The 27563-nt window shown below is 38.1% G+C and overlaps 1 protein-coding gene across 3 annotated transcripts in view; it reads right to left on the reverse strand.

Annotated features, from left to right (window-relative positions):
• UVRAG (UV radiation resistance associated) overlaps positions 1 to 27563 on the reverse strand; it is a 302745-nt gene that overhangs the window by 206598 nt on the left and 68584 nt on the right. For all 3 annotated transcript variants that reach the window (XM_058690352.1, XM_058690351.1, XM_058690353.1), the window contains exon 6: positions 14812 to 14897. In XM_058690352.1, the coding sequence (XP_058546335.1) occupies positions 14812 to 14897 (86 nt within the window). The remainder of the gene's footprint in view (positions 1 to 14811; positions 14898 to 27563) is intronic.

Below are 27563 nucleotides of genomic sequence, written 5' to 3' on the forward strand. Positions count from 1 at the left end.
AAAAATCCTACGGAGGACAACTTATTCATTCTCTGACTACCAAATTTATCAAGTGATTCTATACTGTAACCAAAAACTCTGCCTTCCCCAGATGCACAGCCCTTCTTCCTAACGCCAAACATTCACCGGTACCTGAGTTCCACTGTCCTTCACTTACCAAAGGTTTCTGAGCCTGCTCCTATCCCCTCTCCTCGTGCATCCACAAATTTTCCTTCAGCCCATGAAGACACTCTTCCTATCTCAAAAAACACTTCCTTGGCTGGACCCCTTATTTCCCTCCAGCTTTAGTACCACTTCCCTGTTCCTCTGGATAGAAAAACTTCGCAGGAGTAGTCTGTACTTCTTGTCTTCACTTCCTCACTTTCATTCTCTCCTTCACCTACTCCTACAACACCGTCAACATGCTTATACACGTCACCAGTGAGCTCCAATTTGCTAAAGTCAGCATTCAATTCTCAGCCTTCAACTTACCAAACCAACCAGTAAGCATTCGTTTCAGCAGAGCACAACCCTGAGCAGACTTGATCTACTTTGGCTCTGGGACACCACAGCGTCCTAGATTTCCCTTGACCTCATTAGCTGCCCATTCTCTGCTCTATCCTCTTCCCAAACGTTGAAAAACCTTGAGCAAAATCTGGAAGGTGGAAGCCATTCCTCCAGCGGCAGCGCCAGGCTCTCTCCGGTGGGAGCTTCTGCGGTAGCCAGTGTCCTCACTCGGGTATCTGGCGAGTGTGGGATGGTGATTTCACTGGCAGCAGTTTTGTGATGACAGGATCACAGGTTCGATGGGCTGCCCTTGAAGACTAGTGGTAGTGTGCCGCTGAGGCTAGCAGCAGCCTCCCAACTTCTACCCCTCCAGCCCTCTAATGATGGGGTGTCTATAGAACACCCAATTATCTGTACTAAATCTCTTTCTGATGAAAATATCTAGAGTGCTTGGTGTTTCCTACCTGAACCTTGACTGACAGAATTCCCAAATTCACATCTCTGGCACCAATTAGCCCCAAAATCAAAACTGCATATCCAACTGCCTCTCAGCACCCTCACCTTCACAACTAATACCTATCTCAAAACTCAACATGTCCCGAATATATTCTTGATTCCCCATTGCCTGCTGCTTCTTTCCCCCGCAGGAATCTCACAGCATTTACTTTCATAAATACCGCTACAATTGACCTAGTTGCTCAGATTAATTATCTAGAAGTTATCCTTAAGTCCAATTTACCCCACATATGCACATTGATTCCATTAGCAAGTCTGGTTAGCTCTATTTTCAAAATATGTCCAGAAAAGTACCACTTCGCTTAATTTACCTCAACTGCTACCAGAACAGCCTAAGTCACTCTCACCTCTTACCTGCAAGTGACAAGGGTCTCTTAACTAATCGCTCTCCTGCCACTCTCCCTCCCCTCAGTCTGTTCTCCATGCCAGACCCATTTTCTTTAAATAAAAATCAGATCACATCGCTCCCTTGATCAAAACCATCCAATATTTTCCCATCATACTTGGGGAAAAAATCTAAAACTTTACACAATCTAGCCTCTGCCAACTTGGCTCACTATAGACTAACCGCTTACCTGTTCTTGCAACAAACCAAGCTCACTCCCACCTCAGGGCTTTTGTACTGCTAATTGTGTCCTCTAGAATGTTCTTCCCACAGATACCCACACAGCTTGCTTCGTTCTCTCTTTCAAGGCTTTGTTCCAGTATTTTCTTCTCAGTGAGGTCTTCCATGGTCACCCTATCTAAAATAACTCATCATGGGACTTCTGGGTGGCTCAGTCAGGTAAATCCAACTCTTGATTTCAGCTCAGGTCATGATCCCACAGTCATGAGATTGAGCCCCGCATCATGCTCCACACCGACTGTGGAGCCTGCTCAAGATTCTCTCTCTCTCCCTCTGCCCCGCACCTCTACACACACACACACACACACACACACACACACACTCACTCTCTCTCTCTCTCTCTCTCTCTAAAATAAATTAATACATACATACATACATACGAAACTCCTTCTAGCATCCTCAGTACTCTTGATCCCCTTTAGCACTATCATTATTCTACCCACAGGAAAAATACACCTATATATTTATTCTATAGAATGTGGGTGGCAGCATGGGAGAAAGGAAAGGAAATCTATCTGTCTGGCTCTGTCACAATCCAACCTTATGCAAGTCAATTTCCCTTTCCGGATCTGTTTCCTCACTACCGAAATAGGGATAACAAAAAATAGCATAAATCACATAAATTTGCTTTGAGGATTAAATGAGATAAAGCATAGAGAGGATTTAGCTGGCAATACACATTCAATAAGTGCATCTGTTTTAATACTATTACCCAATAATTTTTTGCCAACTTAATTCTAAGGCAGCAACTATATCGTCAAAGTCCTCTTTTCTCTAAGCTAAATATCTTCTATTCCTAACTAGTTTTCATATGACTGCTTTAAAACCCCTCTAGGGGCCATCTCGCCTAGATCTTCTTCATTAGAGTAAACAGGGACTCAAGTTAAACAGAATATTCCAGATGTGAGCTAATGAAAAGTCCATGAAGACTTGATATGGACACTGTATTTTAATTAATGCAACATTAGATCATCTTAGCTCCTTTTCGAAAGCTGTTGAGTCCATTTATTGCTTACACTGAGTTTTTCAGATGTTTAAATGTCCCCAGAAACTGTTTAAAGCCAGTCCTATTCCAAGGTTCATACCTGACTCTGTCACTAGAAACAAAGAATCTGTGAGATCGAATAATCGGTGCTACTGTGGAAAACTCATTTTTACCTCTAGGGCATCAGTGTGCTTCTTACAGAATCAGAATTTAAGGATTGGAGGCTTGAAAATAGAGAGGGAGGCCAACCAAGGAAAAACCATTGTCCAATCTCTTCACACAGAGGGAAAAGAAGTAAAGGGAACCGCGTGGTCATAGAATTATAGAGACACTCCTCAAAGGCAAACCTGCAGGCTTTACTCAGCACCTCCAACATGGGAAGACACAGGGATGAGTGTGCTAAACATACTTCAGATCGCTCTAGGAAATGAAAGCCTCCATTGTGCAAGTGCTAAAAGACTGAGAAATGCCCGGCCCGCTCTACACTCAGGTGCACCACCAAGGAAATTTTATTGGAAGGGGTATGGATACCGTTAGGCAGTTTCAAGGAGAGAAAGAAATGTCACAGGGAATTCTTCCGTAAGACGGAGAAATAGATTAGAAAGGCCTTTGCCATTGAACAGGTCTGGACTCTGAAAACATACTAGCTCAATTTTTCCAAGCTGCAGTTTGCTTCCCGGTAAAACAGAATTATAAGAGTAGCATGCGATTGTGAATACTATAAAAATATGTATGCTAAGTTTTTTGCATTAAATGTCTTCCATGTTTTAGATACTCAAATGTTATTTTCCTTCCCTACCACCTGTGTAGGCATACAGAAGAGTGAGATTCTCACTTATTCCTACAATACCAACAAAATATTTAGAAATTATTAATTTCTCAATGAATATAGTGAGACTCCTTTGCTTGCTGTATCTGTTAATATACCCTAGTAGAATACAGGTCCCCAAAGTAAGAATCTGGCTTCTCACGTTAAGACAGTACTTCTAGTCCTAAAGGAGCAACCATAGGAATGAGGCTATTATTATTACAATGTCCACTCTCCTCAACAGATAAACATGTTGGCTCTCGGATTCTCTTCCAAGGTAAAATGTCCCACTTTCAAAATAAAGTTTACTTCAAGGGTCAGGTGCTATCCTGATAAGCATAACATATTAATTCTCCTAAAATCTCTGATAAGTTCTCTTAATAAAACAGCATGTAAAAAAATCAAGTTATGGGTGGGGTAGGTGTTTAATGGTAAGCGGTTATTGTGATTGGCAGAGACATCAGGGTGAAATCACCAAAGCTTGGAAAGCTGCCTTGGAACATGCCTGGCCCCAGTGTGAATGCAGAAGTTACAAGGCAGCTATGCGGGGTGTGACGGTAAAGCCATCATTTGCAGTGACTTCTTAGACAAAGCAGTCTCAGTAAAGCAGCCCTGTGAATTCAAGCCAGAACTGAAGGACAGGGGGAGGGTCAGAGAACATCTCTCTCAGGCAGAAGACTACTCTTATCCGTACCTGCCCTCAGCGTATGCTCTGTGCCTCTTTACACTGATTTTATGCACGTAACTATCCCAACAACATTTAAAACTTAACTATTGCTCCAAACCAGGAATTCTAAACACTGCTTTGGAGAGGGCTCATTTAATTTACCCACTATGTTCCTACTCCCTGTTGAACATTTAGTAGACTAGAGAAAATAGACTTAGCAGCATGAATAGCCTACAGAAAAGTCCCAGTTAAAGACAATCAGATCCATCGGTCAACTCAGTTAATAAACCGGAGTTAATTTACCATATGATGCCTTTACATGGCTTTCATTAGCAAATGCTTTGTCTAAAATTAAATACTCAGATATTTTATATTAAAAACATAGTATCATTGGGAGAGAACATATCCAAGGTTAGTATTATCTTTGGAAAGGTGATTAAAGATCTATCATTTAAAAAAATTCCTCCAAAGACCTACCTATTATTCAGCTATTATCCAACCAGGTTGTATTTTATCCAGTATTTATTAATTTAACCATTTAACAAATATTTACTGAGTATCTACTCTAAGTCAGGTTGGTGGTATATGTCGGGTTGGGGATAATATTGTAAACTAGATCCCAATTCACTAAGCTTGTGTAGTTTAAGTTCTTCATTCTCTTTCTAACATTTTAAAGGCAAAAAGTATCTCAAATAATTTGTGTTAGCTCACACAGTAAAAGAATTCTTCAATATCAGAAAGCATCTTGTCCAAGAGGAATTCATAATATAACGCTATTTCTCACTGAAATACTAGAGTGGTTTCTCGGCTTAGAAAAGATGCTGTAAATTATTAAAATGATCAAGAGAATTATAAAATAAAAACATACATACCATTTCAGCAATAAATTTAAAAATCTACAGGAAATACATGGTTTCTTAGCAAAAACTAAACTAGATGATTTAACAGCTAAATTCTAACAGACCTTTAAAGAATTTAAAATTTCCAAAATTATTTAATGGGTTTCAGCTGAAGATGATGCTACTTAACATATATAGTTATATTTAGGCACTGTACTAAGTTCTTCACATGAGTTCATTGAATCCGCCAAACAACCCAATAAGGGTGATGCTATTATTATCATTTTACAGATTAGGGTCATAGAAAAAGATGAAAAACTTGCCAATTCAATTTTAAGATCTGAGGAAAAATGGTTACCTACCCTGCCCCACTCCCCCACCCAACGCCCAAAAAACAACTACATGTTACAAATGCTACACACCAACCTGATTTATAGTACTGAGCAAAAGAATACCCTATAGCTAACTAATAATGCAATATCCGGAAATCTACATTCTTTATTACAGTTATAAATTAAAGGAAGAAAAACATGTTAATAATAAATGCCTTTGGAAAGGCATTGCCAAAAATTCAGTATCCATTCCTAATAAAAAACATAAAATAAACAAGAAGAATTATTTAAAATATCTTCCAAAATTAACAAAACATTCTGAACAGCAAAATATTGGACATTTTCAATTAAACCAAGAACTGGACTAGCATGTTCACTATTTCCATTACTTTTTGGCATTATTTTACAAGTTCCAGAAGTTTTAGGAAATGCAGTTAGAGTAGAAAATCACTGTAAACACTGGAGAAGAACAAATAAACCTACATTTTATTGATGATCATGAGTATATGCCAAGAAAATCTAAGAAAGCTTTCCTTAAAAACCAATAATAACAAGAAAAATAACTTGATACAGACATAGAAGATTTTCTTAAAATTACAGCTTTTCCCTATGAAGCAATGGAAATGGAAAATATACTTTATACAATAGTGTAAAAACGATACCGTACTTAAAAACAAACTTAGTGGAAAAGCACATGATCATATAAAGAAAAGTATAAAATCTTATTAAAGGAATAAAATAAAATTTGAACAAATATATAAGACATACCATGTCTGGATGGGAATACTAATATCATAAAAATGACAGTTCTGTCAAAACATATGAAGCCAATGGATACCAAAATTCTCATTCAAATTCTAATAAAGTTTTTTCTAAGAATAGGACAAAATAACCTTAAAGTTCATATGGAAGAATAAGGTCCTGAGAACAGCCAAAAACAGTTATGAAAAAGAAGAGTAGCAAGAAGGGGATTTGCCTTGATAGCACAACATATCAAAAACCCACCCTGATGACATCAACTTGAAATTGGCAAGGGAATAGACAAAAAGATCACAACCAAAAAGAGAATCCAGAAATGGGCCCAGCAGATATGAGCTTTGAGTATATGACAAAAGTAGTATTTAAATTCAGTGGGAAAAAATAGGTACCGGCACAACTGGATATTCACCTGTGAAGAAAATTAATCTACCTCACAATATATGGGATATCTACATACATATTTAAGAATAATTCCAAGGCGTATTGAAGATTTCATTTAAAAAGTAAAATGATATAAGCCTCAAGAAAAATTATAAAATGTATGCAGAACCAAAGTGTAAGAGAGACTTCTTAAGCCAAGACAGAGTACTCAGGAGCTATACAAGAAAAAGTAGAATTATATGATATAACAAACATAAACTTTTGTATAAGGCATACCAACTCAAGATATAATTGATAAGTTTGGAAACAATAACAAGGAGTCTTAAAACTTTATGAAAAAAATGTAAGCAACAATAAATACACTAAATGGCTAACAAACTCAAGAAAAGATGTTCACTGTCACTTGTGGCTCAGATGAAGCACTTACACTGAGGCTAATGAGATTTAATAAAAAACACCAAAAAATGATTTCCCATTGCCAGCAGGGATTCAGGATAAGGAATAACGCCACATATTATTTGCACTCTTCGAGAAAACAATCTGACGTCTCTTAATATTAAAAACTATACACACCCTCTGACAGAAGTTCCACTCCTGGAAATTTAATTGGCACAAATGAATACATCATAAATATAAAGATACAGATACACAGATATATAGATAAATTTACGGCAGTATTGTGCAGAGTGGCAAAACATACAAACAAAAAACCAGAGCCATAGTAAATATTAACACCTATCAACAGGATACTAGTTGAAAAATATGGTGCACCTCTATCATGGACTATTATGAAACCATTAAAAGAGTGAACTGAAGAGATTTGCACATGGAATACTGAACAAGAAAAATAAGATATAGAGTCATGTATATAATATCCACTATAATTTTGTCAAACAGCAATTAAAACTCTTATCACACATACATACGTATGTATATGTGTATACAGTGATATCTATGACATATATATAAAAGACCATGGGAAAAAAATACAGACACACATCAAATTGTTAACATGGGTGAGTTGGTGACTATGGGTCACGTGGACATGTGTTCCATGTCTGGGTGGCATCTTAGCTCAGGCTGCTATAACAAAACACTATGGACTGGATGGGCTATAAACAGAAATTTATTTCTCACAGTTCTAGAGGCCAGGAAGTCCAAGATCAAGGCACCTGCTTGGCTGGTGTCTGGTGAGAGACTGCTTCTTGGTTCACAGACAGTCATCTTTTCACCATAATCTCAGATGGTGGAAGGGACAGGTATCTCCCCAGGGCCTCTTTTATAAGGGCACTATCCCCATCTTGAGGGTAGACCCCACAAGCCCCATCTCCAAATACCATCACACTGGGGATTAGGTTTTAACATATGGATGAGGGGTGGGTGGAGATGACAAACATTCAGGCTACAGCTTGTGTTTTTCTGGCAACGTAGTGGGGGAGAAAGGCTTCAGGAAGGAGACAAGCCAAAATGTAAACCGAAGGAGAAAAAAGTGGCACCTAAAGTTATTTTGTTCAAATTCTACTTTTGCAAACACATATACGTATGTTTAAGTGTATTTATGTATATGTATACATATTTATGTGTGTGGGGAGAGAAAGATGAATAAATACAATGTGCTATTACAGATAAATACTGTTTTTGTTTAACCAAAGCGGACATCAAATACCAAAACTTTTCATTTAAAATTTTGCTTGAACACCTTTCGAAAACTTATCACGTGTCCCTCTGCGTTCTGACACAGGCTCTAATAATCACAACTTTACATTTTACTGATGGTTTGGTATCAACGTGGCATAATGGAGAAAAGCACATGTCCAGACCTTCTTCAAACCTGCTTTGACATTTATTTGTACTGTGGTGCTAAGCTAGCCATTCCACCTCTCTGTGCTTCAGTATCATCATCCATTAGAGACAGCATTAGCTAAAACCAACACGCTTTACTAAGTACTTCTCATTATTAACTTCGGTTATGAACTGCAATATGGAGATGTGCTTGGGTATAGGACTGACACACATACAAGATGTAATCTAACTATGCTTTTTCACTTAGTCTCTCTTTACAGTTGGACTACTTCTCCCTACCCTTCTTTTAGTAGTGACGGTGCCGTTTATGAACCCAAACACAGTGACTTTAAAGGTAGGACAGTAGCTAATATGACTTACCACCCAATTATGTCCCTGAATCAAAGACTAAATCAGAAAGAGAGCAAATTACCAGCAAGCTTTCACTGCTCTTTGCTGTCAGTGTGTCTATGTTAACAGGAATCCTCTTGATTCCCCTTCTAATTTATTAAAAATGACACACTGATACTGACTAAGAGCCTAGTCCCTGCTACAAATGGCAAAATACAGGAGTTTTAGAACATAAATTCTATGATAATCTTTTGCCTACGGCTGGGTTCTTAGCCATATTCCTTATACTTGCAATTACCAAAGAGAGATCATTAGGCAGAAAGAGGGAAAGACCCTCCCTCAACCAAAGCTGGTTATCGTATCCCAAATTTAAAGATTATAGACAGGGTAATGCCCTTATACATCTCATCCCATCTGTTTTCTAAACATTACCCGAAGAATAATGCATTCGATGTAAGCATTTCCCTTTTAAAATTGAAATTCTATAGGAGAAAGTATTTTCTATCAAAGCAGGGAAAGGGAGGGGAGTAACAATTTACCTCCAGACAGCCAGAAAAAGGTCTTCCAGAAAAATCCATACAAGGAGAGTAAGATTAAAAGTCCCAAAATCCTGAAATCTCACCAGATGTTTTGTGGAGGGCAGTGGCAGAAAGAAAAGAGGCAGCTGAAGGTTCACAGATCTGATTACATTTTCAACACTTTTTAGATAATGGCCTAGGATTTTTTTACAACTCTCATTTTGCCAGATGCAAGCCAAAACCAATCACTAAAACAATAAAAACCCCTGTAACCTGAAAAATAGTTCAATTTTCAATTTGATCAAAAGAGCTTTTATTGTCTGCTTAAGAGATACATTGTGATAGGGCTTATGCAGAGACCAATAAAACAAGAGATCCTGCCTAAAGGATCCCTCAGTTTGGGGGTGCTAACAGGAGAGAGAATCAGACAATGAATAATTATAACACAGTAAGTACTCAATAAATGCTAGCTATTAATTGCACAGGCAGTGGTAGGAGGACTTGAAAGAAGGATACTAGTCCCTACAGAGTGTTCAAAACAATGTCCTTTGAGGGGCGCCTGGCTGGCTCAGTCAGTGGAATATGCGAGTCTTGATCTGGAGGTTGTGAGTTCAAGCCCCACGTTGGGTAGAGATTACTTAAAAAAAAAAAAAAAAAAAAAGGAGCAACATCCTCTGAATACCACATTAAGAAGTATGGACTTCTGGGTCACCTGGGTGGCTTAGTTAATTAAGCATCCGACTCTTGATTTTAGCTCAGGTCATGATCGCACAGTTGTGAGATCACACCCCACATTGGATTGCACTGGGCTCTGCACTCTGCGTGGAGCTTGCTTGGGATTCTCTCTCCCTCTCTCTCTCTGCCCCTTCTCCCCCTCAAAATAAATAAAGACACTTTAAAAAGAAGAGGAAGAAGAAGAAGAACAACAACAACAACAACTGTGGACTATATCCTGTATGTGATGGCTCAAAGATTTCGAGGCCCAATGAGTAGCAAAACCAGTATTTTCTTTTAAAGGATACTCTGGCAGCAATGTGGCACATAAATTGTACCAAATCAATATAAAAGATTAGAAAGGAGTAAAATATACTGATTAAGAATATGGGCTCAGGAACTAGAGTTTCTGGATCTGAATACAGGCTAATAGGAACTACTTGTGTGACCTTGGACAAGCTACTAAACTACTCTGTGCCTCAATTTCCTCATCTGTTAAATAGGTATAGAAACAGATCTCAACACAGAGAGTTGCTGTAAAATTAAGAGAGCTGATTAATGCTAAGCACTGAGAAAAGTTCCTGGCAGAAAGTGCATGCAGGAAAAACTGGTAGTAGGGAGACTAGCTGGGAGGTCAGGAAACAGTCCCAGAAAATAGAGATGGGAATAAAGAGGGGTATGTTCCCTTGGGTGCCTGAGATGATGATATACAGGACATCAGACATCCAGGGAAAAGAAAAGGAAGAGAAGTATTACACCAATGAGTGTAGCTCTGGACACGTTAGGGCTGAGATTCCTACAGAACATGGAAGTACAAATGTCTAAGGGTCACTAGAAAATACAGACCAGAAATCCAAAAGAGGGGAAGGAACTAGAGGTACAGATTTGAGAGTTACTAACATGAGGGTGTGCTGGGTGCAGCTGTAGCCATGGAAGAGAGCACTCAGGGAGAAAGAATAAAGCAGAGGGGCCATGGGATCCACAGGACCTAAGTCTCCAGGGTCACAACAGCATCCATGGGAACTCCAACATAACCATGAATTGTCAGTAAGACCGAAAGAGAGAACAAAATATAGCCATATGAAATAATCCCTTCCTTTAAGAAGTTTTCAATGTTGCTGGGGAGAAAAGACATAAACCCGTTAAATGATTTTATTGTGATTGTTCAGGATTTATAAAAGGAACTCTAAAAGCAGAGGCTGGGTGGTAGACATTAGAATGGCAAAAAAAGAAAGAGAAATTATGTTGAAGATTGAAAAAGTTAATGCTAATATAAAAACAGAGCACTGGCACTGAGAAGAAAGCGAATTCCAAGATGGGGGAAGGAAAGGGGAAAATGAACACTATTCTGTATTGAATGTCTACTCTATGTCAGTACTGTCTTAGGACCTTTTACGTCTTTTACCTTATTTAATTCTCATGATATCCCTATGAGAAAAATATTGCCATTTTACACAAGTGGTTTGAGGCATGCCGAAGTAATCTGCCCAAAGGTTTGCATCCAGTGATGGGCCTATGACACTGTTAGGACTGGAACGAAGGTGGAGGGCCCATGAGCCTTCACCATACTTCCACTTCTTAAACTGGCAAAAGCAGGTCATGTCAGGAAGAGGGAGGGGCAATAAAAACTACTAGAAGAACACCAAGATTATCTCACTACAGTAGAGCTACCTTTTTTGAGGAAGCATGAAAGGAACCAAAAAAAAAAAGAGAGTTTTTAAAAATCAAAAGTAATCTTTCAGTCCCAGAGAACACACCGGATTACAGCTGTCTCCCGCTTCCAGCCTCATCCCGCTGATCCCACATTGTCCCCACAGCTAGAGACCTCAATTGCACACCAACCACATCACTCCTTCTCCTTCTAACCTTTCAATAACTCCGTATCACCAACAGGATTTGAAAAATCAACAGAACGAAGAGAAGAAAGTTATCCAACAAGCCTAGGAACTCTTTAACCTAGAAGGAATAATAGAGGAAAAAAAGTTAACTTCTAAAAATAAATGCTCACTTGTACTTTATAATCCAACTTGTCTCAGTTCAAAACCATAAAATAAATAAAATGTCAAGTGCCAGTCAAAGAGCAACATTGACACCTTGTGGTGAACATCCTAATTTAAAGTATCGAATGTAACGAGTAAAGGGGCTCCTAAATAAGTGGAACACTTAATCCAGGCATTTCCAAGGGTTAGAGAAGCACAAATTCAATTACCATCACACACACTGCATGTAAATTTGGAAAGAGCTGCTATTACTTTGGTAACACTGAAATTAGCCTACGTTTTTAAGTACGGGAGGAAAACTCTGAATAAAACCTCAGGTCACTGTCTTCCTACGAAATGTCACAACACATCTGACGTGCGGTCCTAATGCTCTGGTCGTAGATGCTGCAAAATCCTTGCCTTAGTCAAGATTTCCTATTTTTCCGAGGCATTCACATTTAAAAACTGGAAGGAATATAGGCATCCTAGTGGCACAGCAACATAATGAAAATCATTAACTAGAATATACTCTCAAAAAACAGAATCAAGAGATCTGGGTTTAGTCCTGACACCAAATGACACTGAGAATTTTGTGAAGTTAAGTGATATTAAAGAATTCAGACTCTGTGTTTTCACATAAAATTACCGATCAAGAAGTAACAATTTCATACACCAAAAAAAGGCATCAGGGAAAGAAAAACATATTACTTTTAAAAATTACTCTATCACCAATGTTGACTGAGTAAAAGAAGGGAAACTGAACAAAGCTAATCAGCACAAAATTAAATTTCCCAGAAAGCACCCTACACAAATCACGGCAAGAACTATGAGAAAAAAAAGAAGTTTTAATTTAGCAGATAAATGATGTTTACTCTTTACTAATGTCTAAGAGAATTATCAGAAAAAGTTCCATCTTACTCCTTAATGTGGACAAGTACAATGTAAAGTTTCTAGTTCCAGAGTAACTCTCCGGGCTCAGGTAATTTGGTTGATACATAGGCGCTTGACCTGATTCAAAAGAATACACCTATGTTACCAGCTATAAATGATTTACACAGTGGTAATGAGAAGGCCACTACTAAGAAGGCATTTCAAACTGCTGACACCCCTGAGGAATCTGGAAAGCATCTTAGAAATGAAACCCCTAAGACATATTATCATTGCAAGAATCAATGTTAAATAAATGAGCAACTAACTACCAAATGCATCTGATGATTTTGAATTCATGGAGGGCTCTGTGATTTTCAAAAAATTTTCCCTGTCATTATGCTATGTGCACCTTATAACAACCTTAACAACCACCAATCTAGAAAGGTAAGACTCTGAAAAGGATCTGCAAAACTTGCTTGCCGGAAAACCTTCACACCAACTTCCAGTCTAGCTCTTACTTGCTGCGTGCTCTCCGATTAATCATTTAACACCTCTTGGCCTCAGCTTCTACACTGAAGACAAGGGCTGATCCCTGATGTCTGAACACAAAAAGCTTCTAAGACAGTAAGAGAATAACTGTGGGAATGCGTATAAATTACACAAAATTATAACACTGCTGCTTCCCACCTTTTAGAAGAATCCGAGAAGTTAAATGAATTCAGATAAACCAGGGAGAACTAAAGGCAGGGTCAAATTAACCAAAGCATTCTCTGTTAAACCATGCTACTTCCCAAGATCCTACAGTATTTCTTCAGTTCTTATTTTCCTATCCCATTAGAGAGCATTCAATCCTGCCTGAATCTCTATTCTCTTAGTTTCTATAATGCCGCCTTGCCCAAATCCTCCTCTTTTCACAGACTTCATATTTCTTTTTCTTTTAATTCTCTGGATTTCTCTAATAAGATCACACCGTCTCACACTTGGAAAGTATCTTTAAAATAGTAATATCCATACCCTCATTTCACCGAGAAAGGCAGGTCAAGAAATATCAGTGGCTTACCCAAATTTCAAACTATTTCTGTACATTCTTCTTTTTAATACTTAAAACTCAATGTACTCCCAAACCGAATAGGCTCAAAACTATGAGTTATGTATTTTGACACCTCCTGCTTTCCATCCAATTACCAATCCTGTCCATTCTCTTACATATCCTAAGAAGTCAAAGGGGAAGTACTTTCCAGATAAGAATCAAAAGTCATCAAATGTCTGTGGTTACTATAGTTGAAATCATGGTCTCTTAAGAGCAATTTACACAGGCGTGTGACTAAACTTTATCATCATGTATAATAAGATTCAAGATTTGCAAAGGAAAGGCCCATTCCATAATGTTTATAAAATAAACAATCATCCAATTGGACAAGAGTCCAACCATCCTTCTGGACTCTTCCTCTAGTAGGTATATTGAGGATGTCTAATGGTCTGAAATTTATGATGTGTTATGTAAACATTAGAAAATTGCTGCCAAAATCAAATTTCAATGAACCATCTGTCTAAGTAGGGTGAACATAGGCTGAACGTCACTGTTACCTTTATTTTGAACTGCATTTATTTTGGTTGCCTGCCTCCTGGGAAAATGTCCTTGATGATCTACCACTTTGAAAATTAAAAACAAATTTAGAAAATTTTCAAAATTAAGCCCAGACATTATGAAAATATAGAGTTAAGGCATTTAGTTAAGCCTCTGAGCCTGAGATTCATGCAAAGCTCCTGTGCCTTGCCAAATATGATTCTTCTAAGATGAACAGCAGGTCAAAGCTCTAAGCCATGTCTGGGGCTATTGGAGGGCTTTTTTAGTAATGTTGTAGTTGTTAAGATTTTGATAAGTCTAAATTCTGTACCTCTGGTTGCTGCTCTTTATAGTACAGAAAACCGGAAACAGCTCATGTCCCTGTTTTAAGATCACTGGCTTCCAATCATTCTCTCCCACTGTCCAGAGAAAGGAAATGGCTTTCCAAAGGCTTTGAGAAACAGATAAACTTAAATCACTGTAGCTACAAAATTTATGAAGCTCTCACAAAAAAATGCTAAGCCTGAATAACAACTTCTAAAGCTCCCATACATTTCCTCACGCAGAAATGTCACAAACTCAAAATGAGGAACATTCTTTAGAAAATGCAGGCAGTTTGAGAAGTTTCTTACCGCAGCAAAGAGAAGACATCATAAGAATTGCGAACACAGTTCTGATCCACCTGAAGAAGAATATTCTTCTGAGCATTTGAATATCCCTGAAAGACATTAATCAACAAATTAATGAAAGTAAAACAATAAAATGTGTGTAAAAATTAATCTTAATGTCTGTCTTCTAAAAATTATGATTTAGAAACACCTCAGTAAATTCAAATTGCTATTTCAAAAAGTACAATTCCCATACTTAAAAGGTAAGTGAATTTAAAATAAGTATCTTCTAGTATTTTCCCACAGAAGTCATATTTCACATTAGATTGTGGTGAACTTCCCAGGGAAGTCCCAGAAGTCTTTTTAACATATTATGTGACTGAAGAAGAGTATTAACAATAATATTTCAAGTAATGTGTAGCCATCATATATAATGTTTTTATGGAGGAAAAAGCCATTCCAAGTTCTAATTAGGAATACCAGAAACATTTCTACTTAGTGAAATAAAGGTGGTAGAAGAAAGGATGATTTCTAAAGAGAACACAGCAACATTCCATAAGAAGAACAGAACAGGTACCTGTGACTTAAGAAATGCAAAGTAAATAGTAGTCAAGAAAAAGACTCTGCACCCAGACCACCTGGATTACAATTTAAGCCCTTAATACAGCAGCTCTGTAATCTTGAGCAAGGCACCTTAACTCTCTTTAACTTTGGTTTGTTTCTTCACTCATAGAAATTCTTCATTCATGGAAATGATAACATTATCTACCTCACCAACTCCTGTGGAAATTAAAAAAGTTAATATTTGTAAAGTGAAAAGTACGTAATAAGTACTATATAAATGTTTGCTACAATGCTAATATAAGCATTTTTTTAAAGTTACATTGCCAGAGACAGTAGAAGGTTATTAGGAGAATATGAACAACTTTATGCTAACAAATTTGACAACTCAGATGAATCAGATACCCTCTAGAAAAAATCAACATGCCAAAATGGAAATGAAACATCTGAACAATCCTGTATCTACTTTTTAAGTGAATAAATAATTGAAAAGCTTCCCACAAAAAAAGAAATCTAGGTACAAAAGGTTTCATTGATGAATTCTATCAAACATTTAAGAAATAACATCAATTTGGGGCTCCTGGGTGGCTCAGTCAGTTAAGCGTCTGACTCTTGGTTTTGGCTCAGATCATGATCTCAACAGTTTAAGAGTTAATGAGTTTGAGCCCTGTGTCAGGCTCCACAGGGAGTGTGGGGCCTGCATGGGATTTTCTCTCTCTCTCTCTCTCTCTCTCTCTCTCTCTCACTCACTCACATGTATGTGTTCTCTCTCAAAATAAATAAACTTAAAAGAAATAACACCAACTTAACAAAAAAAATTAAAATAAAATAAAATACAGGAAAAGATAACAATTTCCAACTTACAAGACCAGCATTACTGATACTAAAACTTGACAAAAACACATACACACACAATTATAGACCAATATCCCTCATGAACACAGACACAGAAATCCTTAGCAAAATATTAGCAAATTAAACCAATAATATAAAGATAAAACAATAACATGTCATTATTGACTGAATTTATTCTAAGAATGCAATACTGGTTTAGCACTTAAAAATTAATCAATTAGAAAAATACATGATAGGGGCACCTGGGTGGCTCAGTCGGTTAAGTATCTGACTTCAGCTCAGGTCAGGATTTCATGGTCATAAGTTCAAGTGCTGTGGTGGGCTCTGTGCTGACAGTTCAGAGCCTGGAGCCTCCTTCTGATTCTGTGTCTCCTTCTCTCTCTGCCCCTCCCCTGTCTGTGCTCTGTCTCTCTCTCTCTCTCTCTCAAAAAATGAATAAACGTTAAAAAAAAAAAAAAGAAAGAAAAAGAAAAATACATGATACAATTGTAAACCTATCTTGATGGCAAACAATTATAAAGATGTAACTTGTCACAATAACATAAAAGTGGGGGCACAGAGCTATTTGGAAGAAAAGTTTTTGTGTAATATTAAAACTAAATTGGTATTAATTTGAACTATGTGGTCATAAATTAAAATCCTGATTGTAATCCCCAGGGCAACCACTAGAAAATAACTAAAAGATACATTGTCTGAGAAATGAGAAAGAAATAAAAATGTTATATGAGAAAACATCTAACACAAAAGAAGGTAGTAATGGAGGAATAGGGAAACAAGATATAGGAAAACAAATAGAAAATCAGAAGTCCTTCTGTCTCTATAATTAATTAAGTGTAAATGTATTAAATGCTCCAATTAAAAAGCAGAGATTGGCAGAATGGATTTGGTTTTAATGATCCACAATATGTTATCTACAAGAGTTGCACTTCATTTTTTTTCAAGTTTATTTATTTTTATTTTGAGTGAGAAAGTGTGAGCAGAGGAGGGGCAGAGAGAGGGGAGGGAGAGAGAATCCTAAGCAGGTTCTGCACTGTCAGGGCAGAGTCTGATGTGGGGCTTGAACCCAAGAACCATGAGAGCATGACTTGAGCCAAAACCAAGAGTCGGACGCTAGACTGATTGAGCCACCCAGGCGCCCCAACAAGAGTTGCACTTTAGAAACAAAAACACTAATAAGTTGAAAATAAAAAGGACAGAAAGATTATTACATGTAAGCAATAACCAAAAGAGAGCTGGAGTGTCTATACTAATATCAGACAAATAGACTTTAAGACAAAAAATGTTACAAGAGACAACGACATCGTATAACGAAAAAAGGGTCGGGAAGATGTAATTATAAACATGTATGTACCTAACAATATATAATAAAATATATGAAGCAAAAACTGACAAAACTAAGGTGAGAAATAGCTGGACATGTCAACATCCCACTTTCAACAACAGATAGCACAGCCATACAAAAGATAAACAAGGAAACAGAAGACATGAATAATACTATAAATCAACTAAACCCAACAGACATATACAGATTGTTCCACCTAACACAACCATATAGACATTCTTCTCAAGTGCATATGGAACATTCTCCAAGCTAGACCATATGTTCAGCCACAAAACAAGTCTCAGTAAATTATTAAAAACTGGGCTCTGGGCTGATGGCTCGGAGCCTGGAGCCTGTTTCCGATTCTGTGTCTCCCTCTCTCTCTGCCCCTCCCCCGTTCATGCTCTGTCTCTCTCTGTCCCAAAAATAAATAAAAAACATTAAAAAAAAAAAAAATTTAAAAACTGAAATCATACAAAGTATCTTATCTGACCACAACGGAATGAAACTAGAAATCAGTAACAGAAGGAAATTTGGAAAATCCACAAACTGCAAAGTAAGCAACATACTCTTAAACAACCAGTGGGTCAAAGAACAAATCACAAGGAAAATTATTAAACAATTGGAGATGATTAAAAATGAAAATACAACATATCAAAATATACGGAATACAGTGAAAAAGTGCTGAGGGAAATTTACAGTAGTGAACATCTACATTTTTTTTAAAAAGTAATAAAGGGCTCAAATCGATAACCTAAACTTCCACCTTAAAAAACTAGAAAAAGAACAAACTAAACCCAAAATAAGGGAAAAAATAATAAATATTAGACCTGAGATCCAAATAGAGAATACAAAAACAATAGAGAAAATCAACAAAAGTTAGTTCTTTGAAAAGATCAACAAAATTGACAAACCTCAAGCTTAGACTAAGAGAACAAAAGAAGACTCAAAAGCACACTAAAGTCAGGAATGAAAATGGGAACATTACAAAGCTTATAGAAATAAAAAGTATTATAGAAGATGTGAACAACTGTATGCCAATAAATCAGATTACCTAGATAAAATGGAAATTGCAGAAACACAAAAACTCCCCAAAATAGCTCAAGAAGAAATAGAAAATCTGAACAAACCTACAACAAGTTGTTAAGTTGTTGATTAGCTAAACTACTCCATGGAATTGCTACCTCAGCAACACATTTTGTTTGGTCATTTTGTTTGTTTGTGTGGTCAACACATTTTGTTTTGTTTGCAAGGACCTTAAACAGACTCTAGACCTCTAAGGGAAGCACGTGTCCTAACAAGCAGGCCACAGAGACACAAGTAAATGTAAGTTTGCTTACATGAATTAATGACAGGACTTGTGATCAATGGTCTCTCCTGCTTCCCAGTGCCTGTATGCTTTAAGTGTCCCTTACCCATCAGGATAAAAATCTTGATGGAGTTCACAAAAACACTGCTCTTTTTGTTTGAATGGACAAATCTAGCCCCAGCCCAGGAACTCCAAAGCACTCCACCCACAAACCCTACCTAATAAAGGTACTTTAACCCCAGGTTCTGCCTCTCTCTGCACTCTGCCTTGACCTCTTGATGTGGCCCCTGACGGCATGTCCTGCAATTCCTCTAGGACCTGTGAGTAAAAAACTTTGCTGTTTCAACATCTCTTGTGATCTGTAACCAAACCATGGCTCACCAACCAGCACCTTGTGCTCCACCTAATAAATGTTAATTTAATGAAGTCATAACACAATTAAAGAAGTTATGATCAGGAATCATAGAACTCCCAGCAAAGAAAAGCCCAGGACCACATGATTTGACTGGTGAATTCTACCAATCATTTAAAGAAAAAATAACACTGGAGCAACGTGGGTGGCTCAGTCAATTGAGTGTCCAACTCTTGATGTCAGCTCAGGTCATGGTCCTGTAGTTCATGGGACTAAGCCCCGCATTGGGCTCTGTGCTGACAGCAGAGCCTACTTGTGATTCTCTTCCTGCCCCTCCCACTGCTCGTGTGTGCTCACACTCTCCCGCTTTTTCAAAAATAAATAAAACTGAAAAAAAATTTTTTTAATAAAAAAGAACACCAACCCTTCTCAAAGTCTTCCAAAAAATGAAAGAGGAGGAAATACTTTTTACCTCATTCCATGAGGTCAGTACTATCCTGATACCAAAGCCAGATAATAACATCACAAGAAAATTACAGATTAATATCCCTGATGAATGAATATAGATGGAAAAAATTTCAACAAACTACTAACAAAGCTAATCCACCCATATATTAAAAAACTTAAACCATTTAGCCAACAATTCCACTTCTGGATATATACCCAAGAGAACTGAAAGCAAAGACTCAAAAAGGTATTTGTACATCCACGGTCAGAGGAGCATTATTCACAATTGTGAAGGAGTGGAAGCAACTCACATGTCTATCGACAGATGAATGGACAAACAAAACATGGTACATTCATAGAATAGAATATTATTTAGCCTTAAAAAGGAAAGACATTTTGACTCATGCTATAATACAGATGACCCTTGAGGTGATTTATGTTTCCAGTAAAATAAGCCAATGACTGTATGATTCCATTAATAGGTATTTACGGTAGTCAAATTCACGGAAACAGAAAGTAGATGGGTGCGTGCCAGGGGCTTGGAGGAGGGAGAGATGGGGAGTTACTGCTTAATGGGTAGTTTTTCCGTTTTACAAGATGAAAAGAGTTCTGGAGATCGATGGTTGCACAACAATGTGAACATTCTTAATGCCACTAAACTATACATTTAAAATGGTTAGTATGGTAAATTTAGTATTATGTACATCCCACCACAATTTAAAAATACTTTTTTTCGAAAAGGATTATATACCAGGAACAAGTGAGATTTATCTAAGGTATGTAAGGATGGTTCAATAAATGAAAATCAATGTGATACACCAAGTTACAGGACTCACACTTCCCAATTTTAAGACATAGTACAAAGCAACGACCCTCACTACCAAAATAGTGTGGCACTGGCCTAAAGGTAGACATAAAAAGACCAAAGGAACAGAAATGAGAATCCATAAATCACCTCAAACAGCTGTGGTCAACTGATTTTAGACAAAGGACAAAGGTGCCAAGACTCACTGGAAAAAGAAGAGTCTTTTCAATAAATGGCGCTGAAACAACTGGATAGCCACGTGCAAAGAGGATGACTTGGACCCATCGTTAACATCATATATAAAAATTAACTCAAAATAGATCAAAGACCTAATTGTAAGAGCTAAAACCATTAAACTATTAGAAGAAAACACAGGGTACATCTACATAACCTGAGATTTGACAATGGATTCTTACGTATGACACCAAACGCATAACCAACAAATGCAGTAATAGATAAATTGAGCTTCATCAAAATTAGCAACTTTGTGCATCAAAGGACACTATAAGAAAAGTAGAAAACAACAACCCACAAAATGGGAGAAAATATCTGCAAATCATATCTGATAAGGGTCTCACATCCAAGATACATAAAGAACTCTCAACAACTCAATAGAAAGACCCACAATCCAATTAAAAAATGGCTAAAAGGACTTAGAGACATTTCTCCAAAAAAGGTACACAAATAGCCACCAAGAACATGAAAAGATGTTCAACGTTATTAGTCACTTGAGAAAGGGGAATCAAAACCACAATGAGATACTACTTCATACCCACTAACATAAGTGAAAACAAACCAACAAATAAACAAGCAAAGTTAAAAAAAATTTTTTTTAAGTAATTTCTACTTCCAAAGGGGGCACTGAACCCAAGATCAAGAGTCATGTGCTCTACCAACGGAGCCAGCCAGGCACCCCAAAATTTTTCAATTAAATAAAAGAGAGAGGCCCCTTGGTGGCTGTCGGTTAAGCGTCTGACTCTTGATTTCGGTTCAGGTTGTGAGCTCATGGTTCATGAGCTCAAGTCCCACGTCTGGCTCCGCACTGATAGCTGATAGCACAGAGCCTGCTTGGGATTCTCTCTCCTTCTCTCTCCCTATCTACCTTTACTCTGCTTACATACGTGCATGTTCTCTCTCTCTCTCTCTCTCTCAAAACAAATACATAAACTTAAGAAAGAAAAGAAGCGTGGGCAAGGATGTGGAGAAATTAGAGCCCTCCTATATTGCCATATTGCCACTGGGAATGTAAAACGTTGGACACTGTAAAAAAGTTTAGCAGTTCCTCAAAAAGTCAAACACAGAATTACCCTATAACCTAGCCAGTCCACTCCTAGGTACATACCTAAAAGAAATGAAACCAGGTCCTCAAATACTTGTATACAAATGTTCATGGCAAAGTGTTCACAATAACCAAAAGGTAGAAACAACCAAAATATCCATCAGTGGATGAATAAACAAATGGGGTGTGTGTGTGTGTGTGTGTGTGTGTGTATACATACATATATATATATATATATATATATATATATATATATATATATATATAAAAGGATATTTCTTAGCCAATGAAACGAGAGAAGCATTAACACGTGCTATACATCGATGCCCCTCAAAAGCCATAAGGCTAAGTGAAAGCGGCCAGACACATTTTTTTCTCATAAAAAATCATCCACACCCACTAACCTACAACTAAAAGCAATTCACTATAGCAGGAAAAGAGCATTCATATGAAAGCAAGGATCCTGGGTTTTAATCCACACTGCTTATCATGGAAGTGAGGAAAACAATTTAATTCCTCTAGTCCTCAGTTTCCTTAATTATAAAATGAAATGAAACTACTAGCAATAAAAGCAATAAAAAATGACAGCAATACACATAAGAGTAACATTTATGAGCATTTACAGTATGTCAGGCAGTACTGTTTTCCAAGCTAATATTAATAATTTAAATGTGAATATGTTAAGCATTAACGTATTTTTCACACAACCCCGTGAAACAGGAACTATTATTATCCCCACTTTAAAGGTGAGGAAACTGAGACGCAAAGAGGATTAAGTAGAAGAGCCATGCAGTCTGGCTCCACAGCCCATTTTCCTAACGACCATGCTACACTTGATCTCTAAGACCTTTCCAGTTCTAAAATTCTGGGTCGATGTACATTTAAGGCAACTTAAGGACACTATTAAACCCTTCTGCTTCAGCCACCACTTAGCAATTAACATTCTTAAAATATGCTAAGAGCCTTGTTCTGAATGACATCTAACTTCACCAGATGTGCGATCCTCACAGACCTCTGATGAAGGATTATAATGGAAAGAAATGGCTCGTTTGTATCCGGTTATCTGTGTGAGATACTGCCAAGTGCCAAAGAGCCCAGAGGAGATTTACATGTCACTCAAAATTCTTCTGAAGCCAGGCCTAACAAAGCTTTTTCAAGGAAGGGAACAGGCACCAGTCTGGGTGAGGGCCTGCCTATTAAATTGTTCAAGAAAACGGATGATTAATGTCACATAGCCAGCGATAAGGAGTAATTCCAGGCAGATGATCGGGTGTGTTTCTAGATCCGTGGTCAACAAACTTTGTCAACGGCCAGATAGTAAATATTTTAGGCGTTGCAAGCTCCATGTCATCTCTATGGCATATTCTTTGTTTTCTCCTTCGAATTCTTCACAAATGTAAAAACCTCTCTCAGCTCAGAGGCCATACAAAACCATGTGCCAGACTGTAGTTTGCTTACTTCTACAGTGGATCATTGGATAAGTTACCTTTTAAAGTATGTTACTGTACCTTCTGACAGTTTTTAGTAGCTACTACAGTCCCAAGACTATCCTGAACTCTATTAGAATTTTAAGTTATACCGAAATAATCCAGTTGACAGGCTTATGAAGCAAACAGTATTACACACACACTTATTTATTTCGGTGTTTACTGCACACCTAATGCAGGGTGTCAGGCGATCACGACCATCCTTATAAAAGGAGACAAGCCAGTACACCATGACGTATACAACCCAGTTAAGGTTCTAAGCGAAGTAAAAACTGCAAAGGTGCCAGAGGAAAGGTTAAACAAGAAACAGCTACAGGAGCTCTGATGTAGTAAAGATTCCATCTAGTAGGAGCAGAAACATCAAAGGCTGCAGGGGTGGCAGTAATTGAGATAGATTAAGAAGTATTAAAAAGCTGAATGGCAGTGAAGGAAAGTCCCACACAGACTGAACACCTTTAGCCAAAGCATGACAGTGGGAAAACATAAGCTGCATTCCGAGAAAATTAAGTAGTGGTCCAATTTGTTCAGCTTCAATGATGTGGAAATTACTTGGAACCCTGGAGAGGAAAATAGTGGGAAACAGGGCTAAATAAGTAGGTTGGGAGGGTCAGAGCAGAGAAAGCCTTGAATGCCATGCTAAAAAGTGAAGACAATCTCCAGGCAGTAAGGACTCAGGAAAGGTTTCTGACAGTGTAGCACAATGATCAGAGGTGCGTTTAAGGAAGGTTACTCTGGTAATGACAAATATGATGCGCTGGAGAAGGCAGAATGTCCAAACCCCAGTTACGAGGCCATTCTAAAAATCCACACATATGACAGCTCAAACCATAAGAGAGAGAAGATAAAAGCACAGATAGAACGAAAAGCACTATCCATACCACCGACCGGATCTGGGCTGACGGAGAGACGGAAAGCAGGTCAGAGGTTTAGAAACATCTAGCAGACAATGAGAAGTCACTCTATAAAGCCTTTAAGCAAAGGAATAAAAAATGAAAGCATGCCTTAGGAAGATTAATCAGGCAGTGGTGAATAAGGCAGAGTGGATATAAAGAGACCAGAGGTCAGAGGTCACCGGGGAACTACTACAGTAACCCAGCCTTATGGCGGTGCCAGTCTGAGCTTGGATCATGCATGGCAATGGAGCTGGAAAAGTAGCCACGGACAGGAGTTATTTCAAAGGACTCAAAAGAGTCTAGTGGCCAACGGAATAGAGTAGATTAAAAAAAAAAAACAAAAAACTGCCATACTTGAGGACTGCATAAATGGGAAAATAGTTAATAAAGATGTGGAAAATTGGAAAGGAAAGCAAACCTGGAGAGAATAATGAAGAGTTCTGTTTTAAGTATGATAATTTGCAAATAGCAGGTATCTATGCAAAAATGGTCCGAAACTATTTAAACATAGAGAACTAGAATTGTGAGTGACAAGCCATACAAATGACGACAAGCAACCAGTGTACCCCCTTAGAACGTATAACGATCTGCCACTACAGAAGCCTCATTCATAACAAATATTTACTGGATTACTACTAAATCCCAGGCTAACCACTAAGGGTAAATGAGTAATGAAGACAGACCCTGCCCCTGCCCTTACGTGCTCTACAGTCTAGTAAGAAAGAGAGATGAGCAAATGGGCAATCAGAAAACAACCAGGTAAGGGTCACTGATGAGAAAAATGAAATGCAAGGTGCTATAGGAGCATAAAGAGAGGTATCCAAACCGGACTTAGGGGTATAACACAGAAAACCTTTCTGTGGCGATGGGTTCTAAGCTATGGGTGGGGTGCTTAAAAATCAGGAACCATTTCACACGGCGAGACCTTTTAAGCCACTAATTACTCTAAAATAATTGAAATAAGAGAGGGACATGACCAGCATTTTAGAAAGATAAATCTGGCTGTAATCCAAGTAGCAGGAAAGTAGTTATTTAGCAGACACCATCAGTAGTGATTCAAAAAAGAGAGAGGGGGCCAGGATGACTCCCCTGTTCTGACTTGAGACAGTACATGGAGAGCGGTACCACTCACAAACCAAGGAACACAACAGAAGTTTCTCAAGATGGGAGAGGAACTGAGTCAGTTTGGGACTTGTAGGGTGTATGTGTCTCTGACACATCCAAGCCTTTTGACACAAGGCTAGATATATGGAAACACAGACTGGAGATGTGGGTTTGAGAGGATCTGAATCCAAATACGACATGTTCATAAGATGACAAAAGGCCCAAGTGGAAGCCTGAGGACGATAACTTAAAGGCCTCCACAAAAAGCCTTCCCCAGCAGAACCAACAGCATTCTATATGTTTTTCTTAAAACTGTGAGCTTTGCACATAGTCCTTTTTCTGCTTAGTTAGAATAAGAAATTATGATTGGTAAGGGGGAAAAAAGCGATGGCTCATTCTGCTACTTGGGCGTATTTTCAGATGCAACGGGTATTTGCAAAATACAGTATTTATTTGTACAACCTCTCTTAAAATAGCTACCTGATGAATCAACAGACAGCCTGTGTTCCTATGTGTTTATGTTCATTTGGACATTAATACGCTTTTAATTGTCAGCCAAGCTTAAACTGACAAAAATTGTGCAAGTATCTCTGTCAAGCACCTTCAAGCCTTGGGTACCTTCTACCTCTGGGCTCTGACGAAGCCCAGAAGCTGAGCTTTTAAGAAGGAAAGGCAATGGGGCGCCAGGGCGGCTCAGTCAGTTGAGCTTGAGCGTCCGACTTCGGCTCAGGTCATGATCTCGCGGTTTGTGAGTTCGAGCCCCACGTCGGGCTCTGTGCTGACAGCTCAGGGCCTGGAGCGTGCTCCGGACTCTGTGTCTCCCTCTCTCTCTCTCTCTCTCTCTCTCTCTCTACCCCTCCTCCACTCATGCTCTGTCTCTCTCTGTCTCAAAAATAAACATTTTTAAAAAATAAAAAAAAATTTTTTAAAAAAAGGAAAGGCAAGACCTCTTCTGAGACACTAAACCAGAACTGAATATACGTACTCCCCTGGATCTGGTCTAAGGTTTGAGACCACAGAGGATGTGGTCCCTCAAAATACGAGAAGTAATGAGAAATAAGAAGAGTACTGTTAAGCAGAGGTATTCAGATCCTGAAACTAAAATCAATCCCTTCACATCAATAGGGTAAAGAGATTCTTGTTCTTATTTTAGTGGCTTAAACAACCCTCAAAAAAGCATTACAGTCATAGTCCACACTCCACATATGAAGTGGACTAAATGCTATTAATGCTACTTCATGACAAGAGGACTGAAAGTGCCCTGCTAATGTAACCCAGGAGTATATTTCAGACAAGAGATAGGAACCATATGATCCTAGGAGACTTTGTACACTCACAGAAAAATATTTACCAAGCAAAGTCTACACTAAGTCCTGAGACTAAAAAAGTGAGTAAAACACAACTTCAGTCAAAAGGAGCTTATGCCCGAAGAGGAGAAAAGATGCACACACAAATTACCGTAACTGTTACGGGACTAGAGAAGGCAGCAGTGGAATCCTGTTAAAGAGCATTAGCTGAGAGAGGGAGAGGGGGAAAAAAAGGATTCCCAGCTTTATAGAACAATTTAAACTGAAACTGACGATCAGAGGGGGGGATAAAAGGTCAAGAATGCTCTCACTACAAATCCAAGAGAGAAGAGTAAAAACAAGTTTTCAAAATTTTAAACAAAACCAAATTTTAAACTCTCTGAATCCCCCCAGCGAGGACAAGTCTGGAGTTCTGTTTCTGTTTACTTTTCAAGAATCTAAAACATCTATACCAAGAACCATGCCTGGCTTTGAATTTTCCAGTATTAAAATACTGAAAAGCTCAAAAATTGTGCTAAGAAGACAAGATCCTCCAAATTCGTAACAGGAAATATGGCATTTTCCCAGATTATTTTCTGGCTTCGGTGAAGAGAGAGAACGGGGACCACACTGCAGCAGCAGGATTTATAAATATGAATTACAGGATAAGATGATTTTCCAAACATCTGTCAAAAGTTCATTTGATCCACGGGAAAAGGGGAAAAAAAAGACTCAAGAGAAGCCAAATATAGTGACTAATATGTGGACCTTTTATAGACTTCAGCGGGTTGATGGCCTCATGGGCATCACATGCCCACTCAACAATAATAAATATACAAAGCCTACACAATAATGCACTTCATACCATCCAGAGCACTTTCCCATGTACCCGCTCACTTGACTCTCACAATGCACATAGCGGATACCTCTGGTTAAATGTAAAGACAGAGAGCCCTGGTACTTTAACACGCTATACATAGTGGGAAGATGTAGAGATGCCAGGTAGCCTCGTGCTTAAAAGAAAACCACTGTTCTGCCACTTCCTACTTAAATAGTCTTGGGTTAGTAGTTTCATGT

The sequence above is a fragment of the Neofelis nebulosa genome, chromosome 10 (genome assembly GCF_028018385.1).
Source record: "Neofelis nebulosa isolate mNeoNeb1 chromosome 10, mNeoNeb1.pri, whole genome shotgun sequence".
NCBI classification, from domain to species: domain Eukaryota; kingdom Metazoa; phylum Chordata; class Mammalia; order Carnivora; family Felidae; genus Neofelis; species Neofelis nebulosa.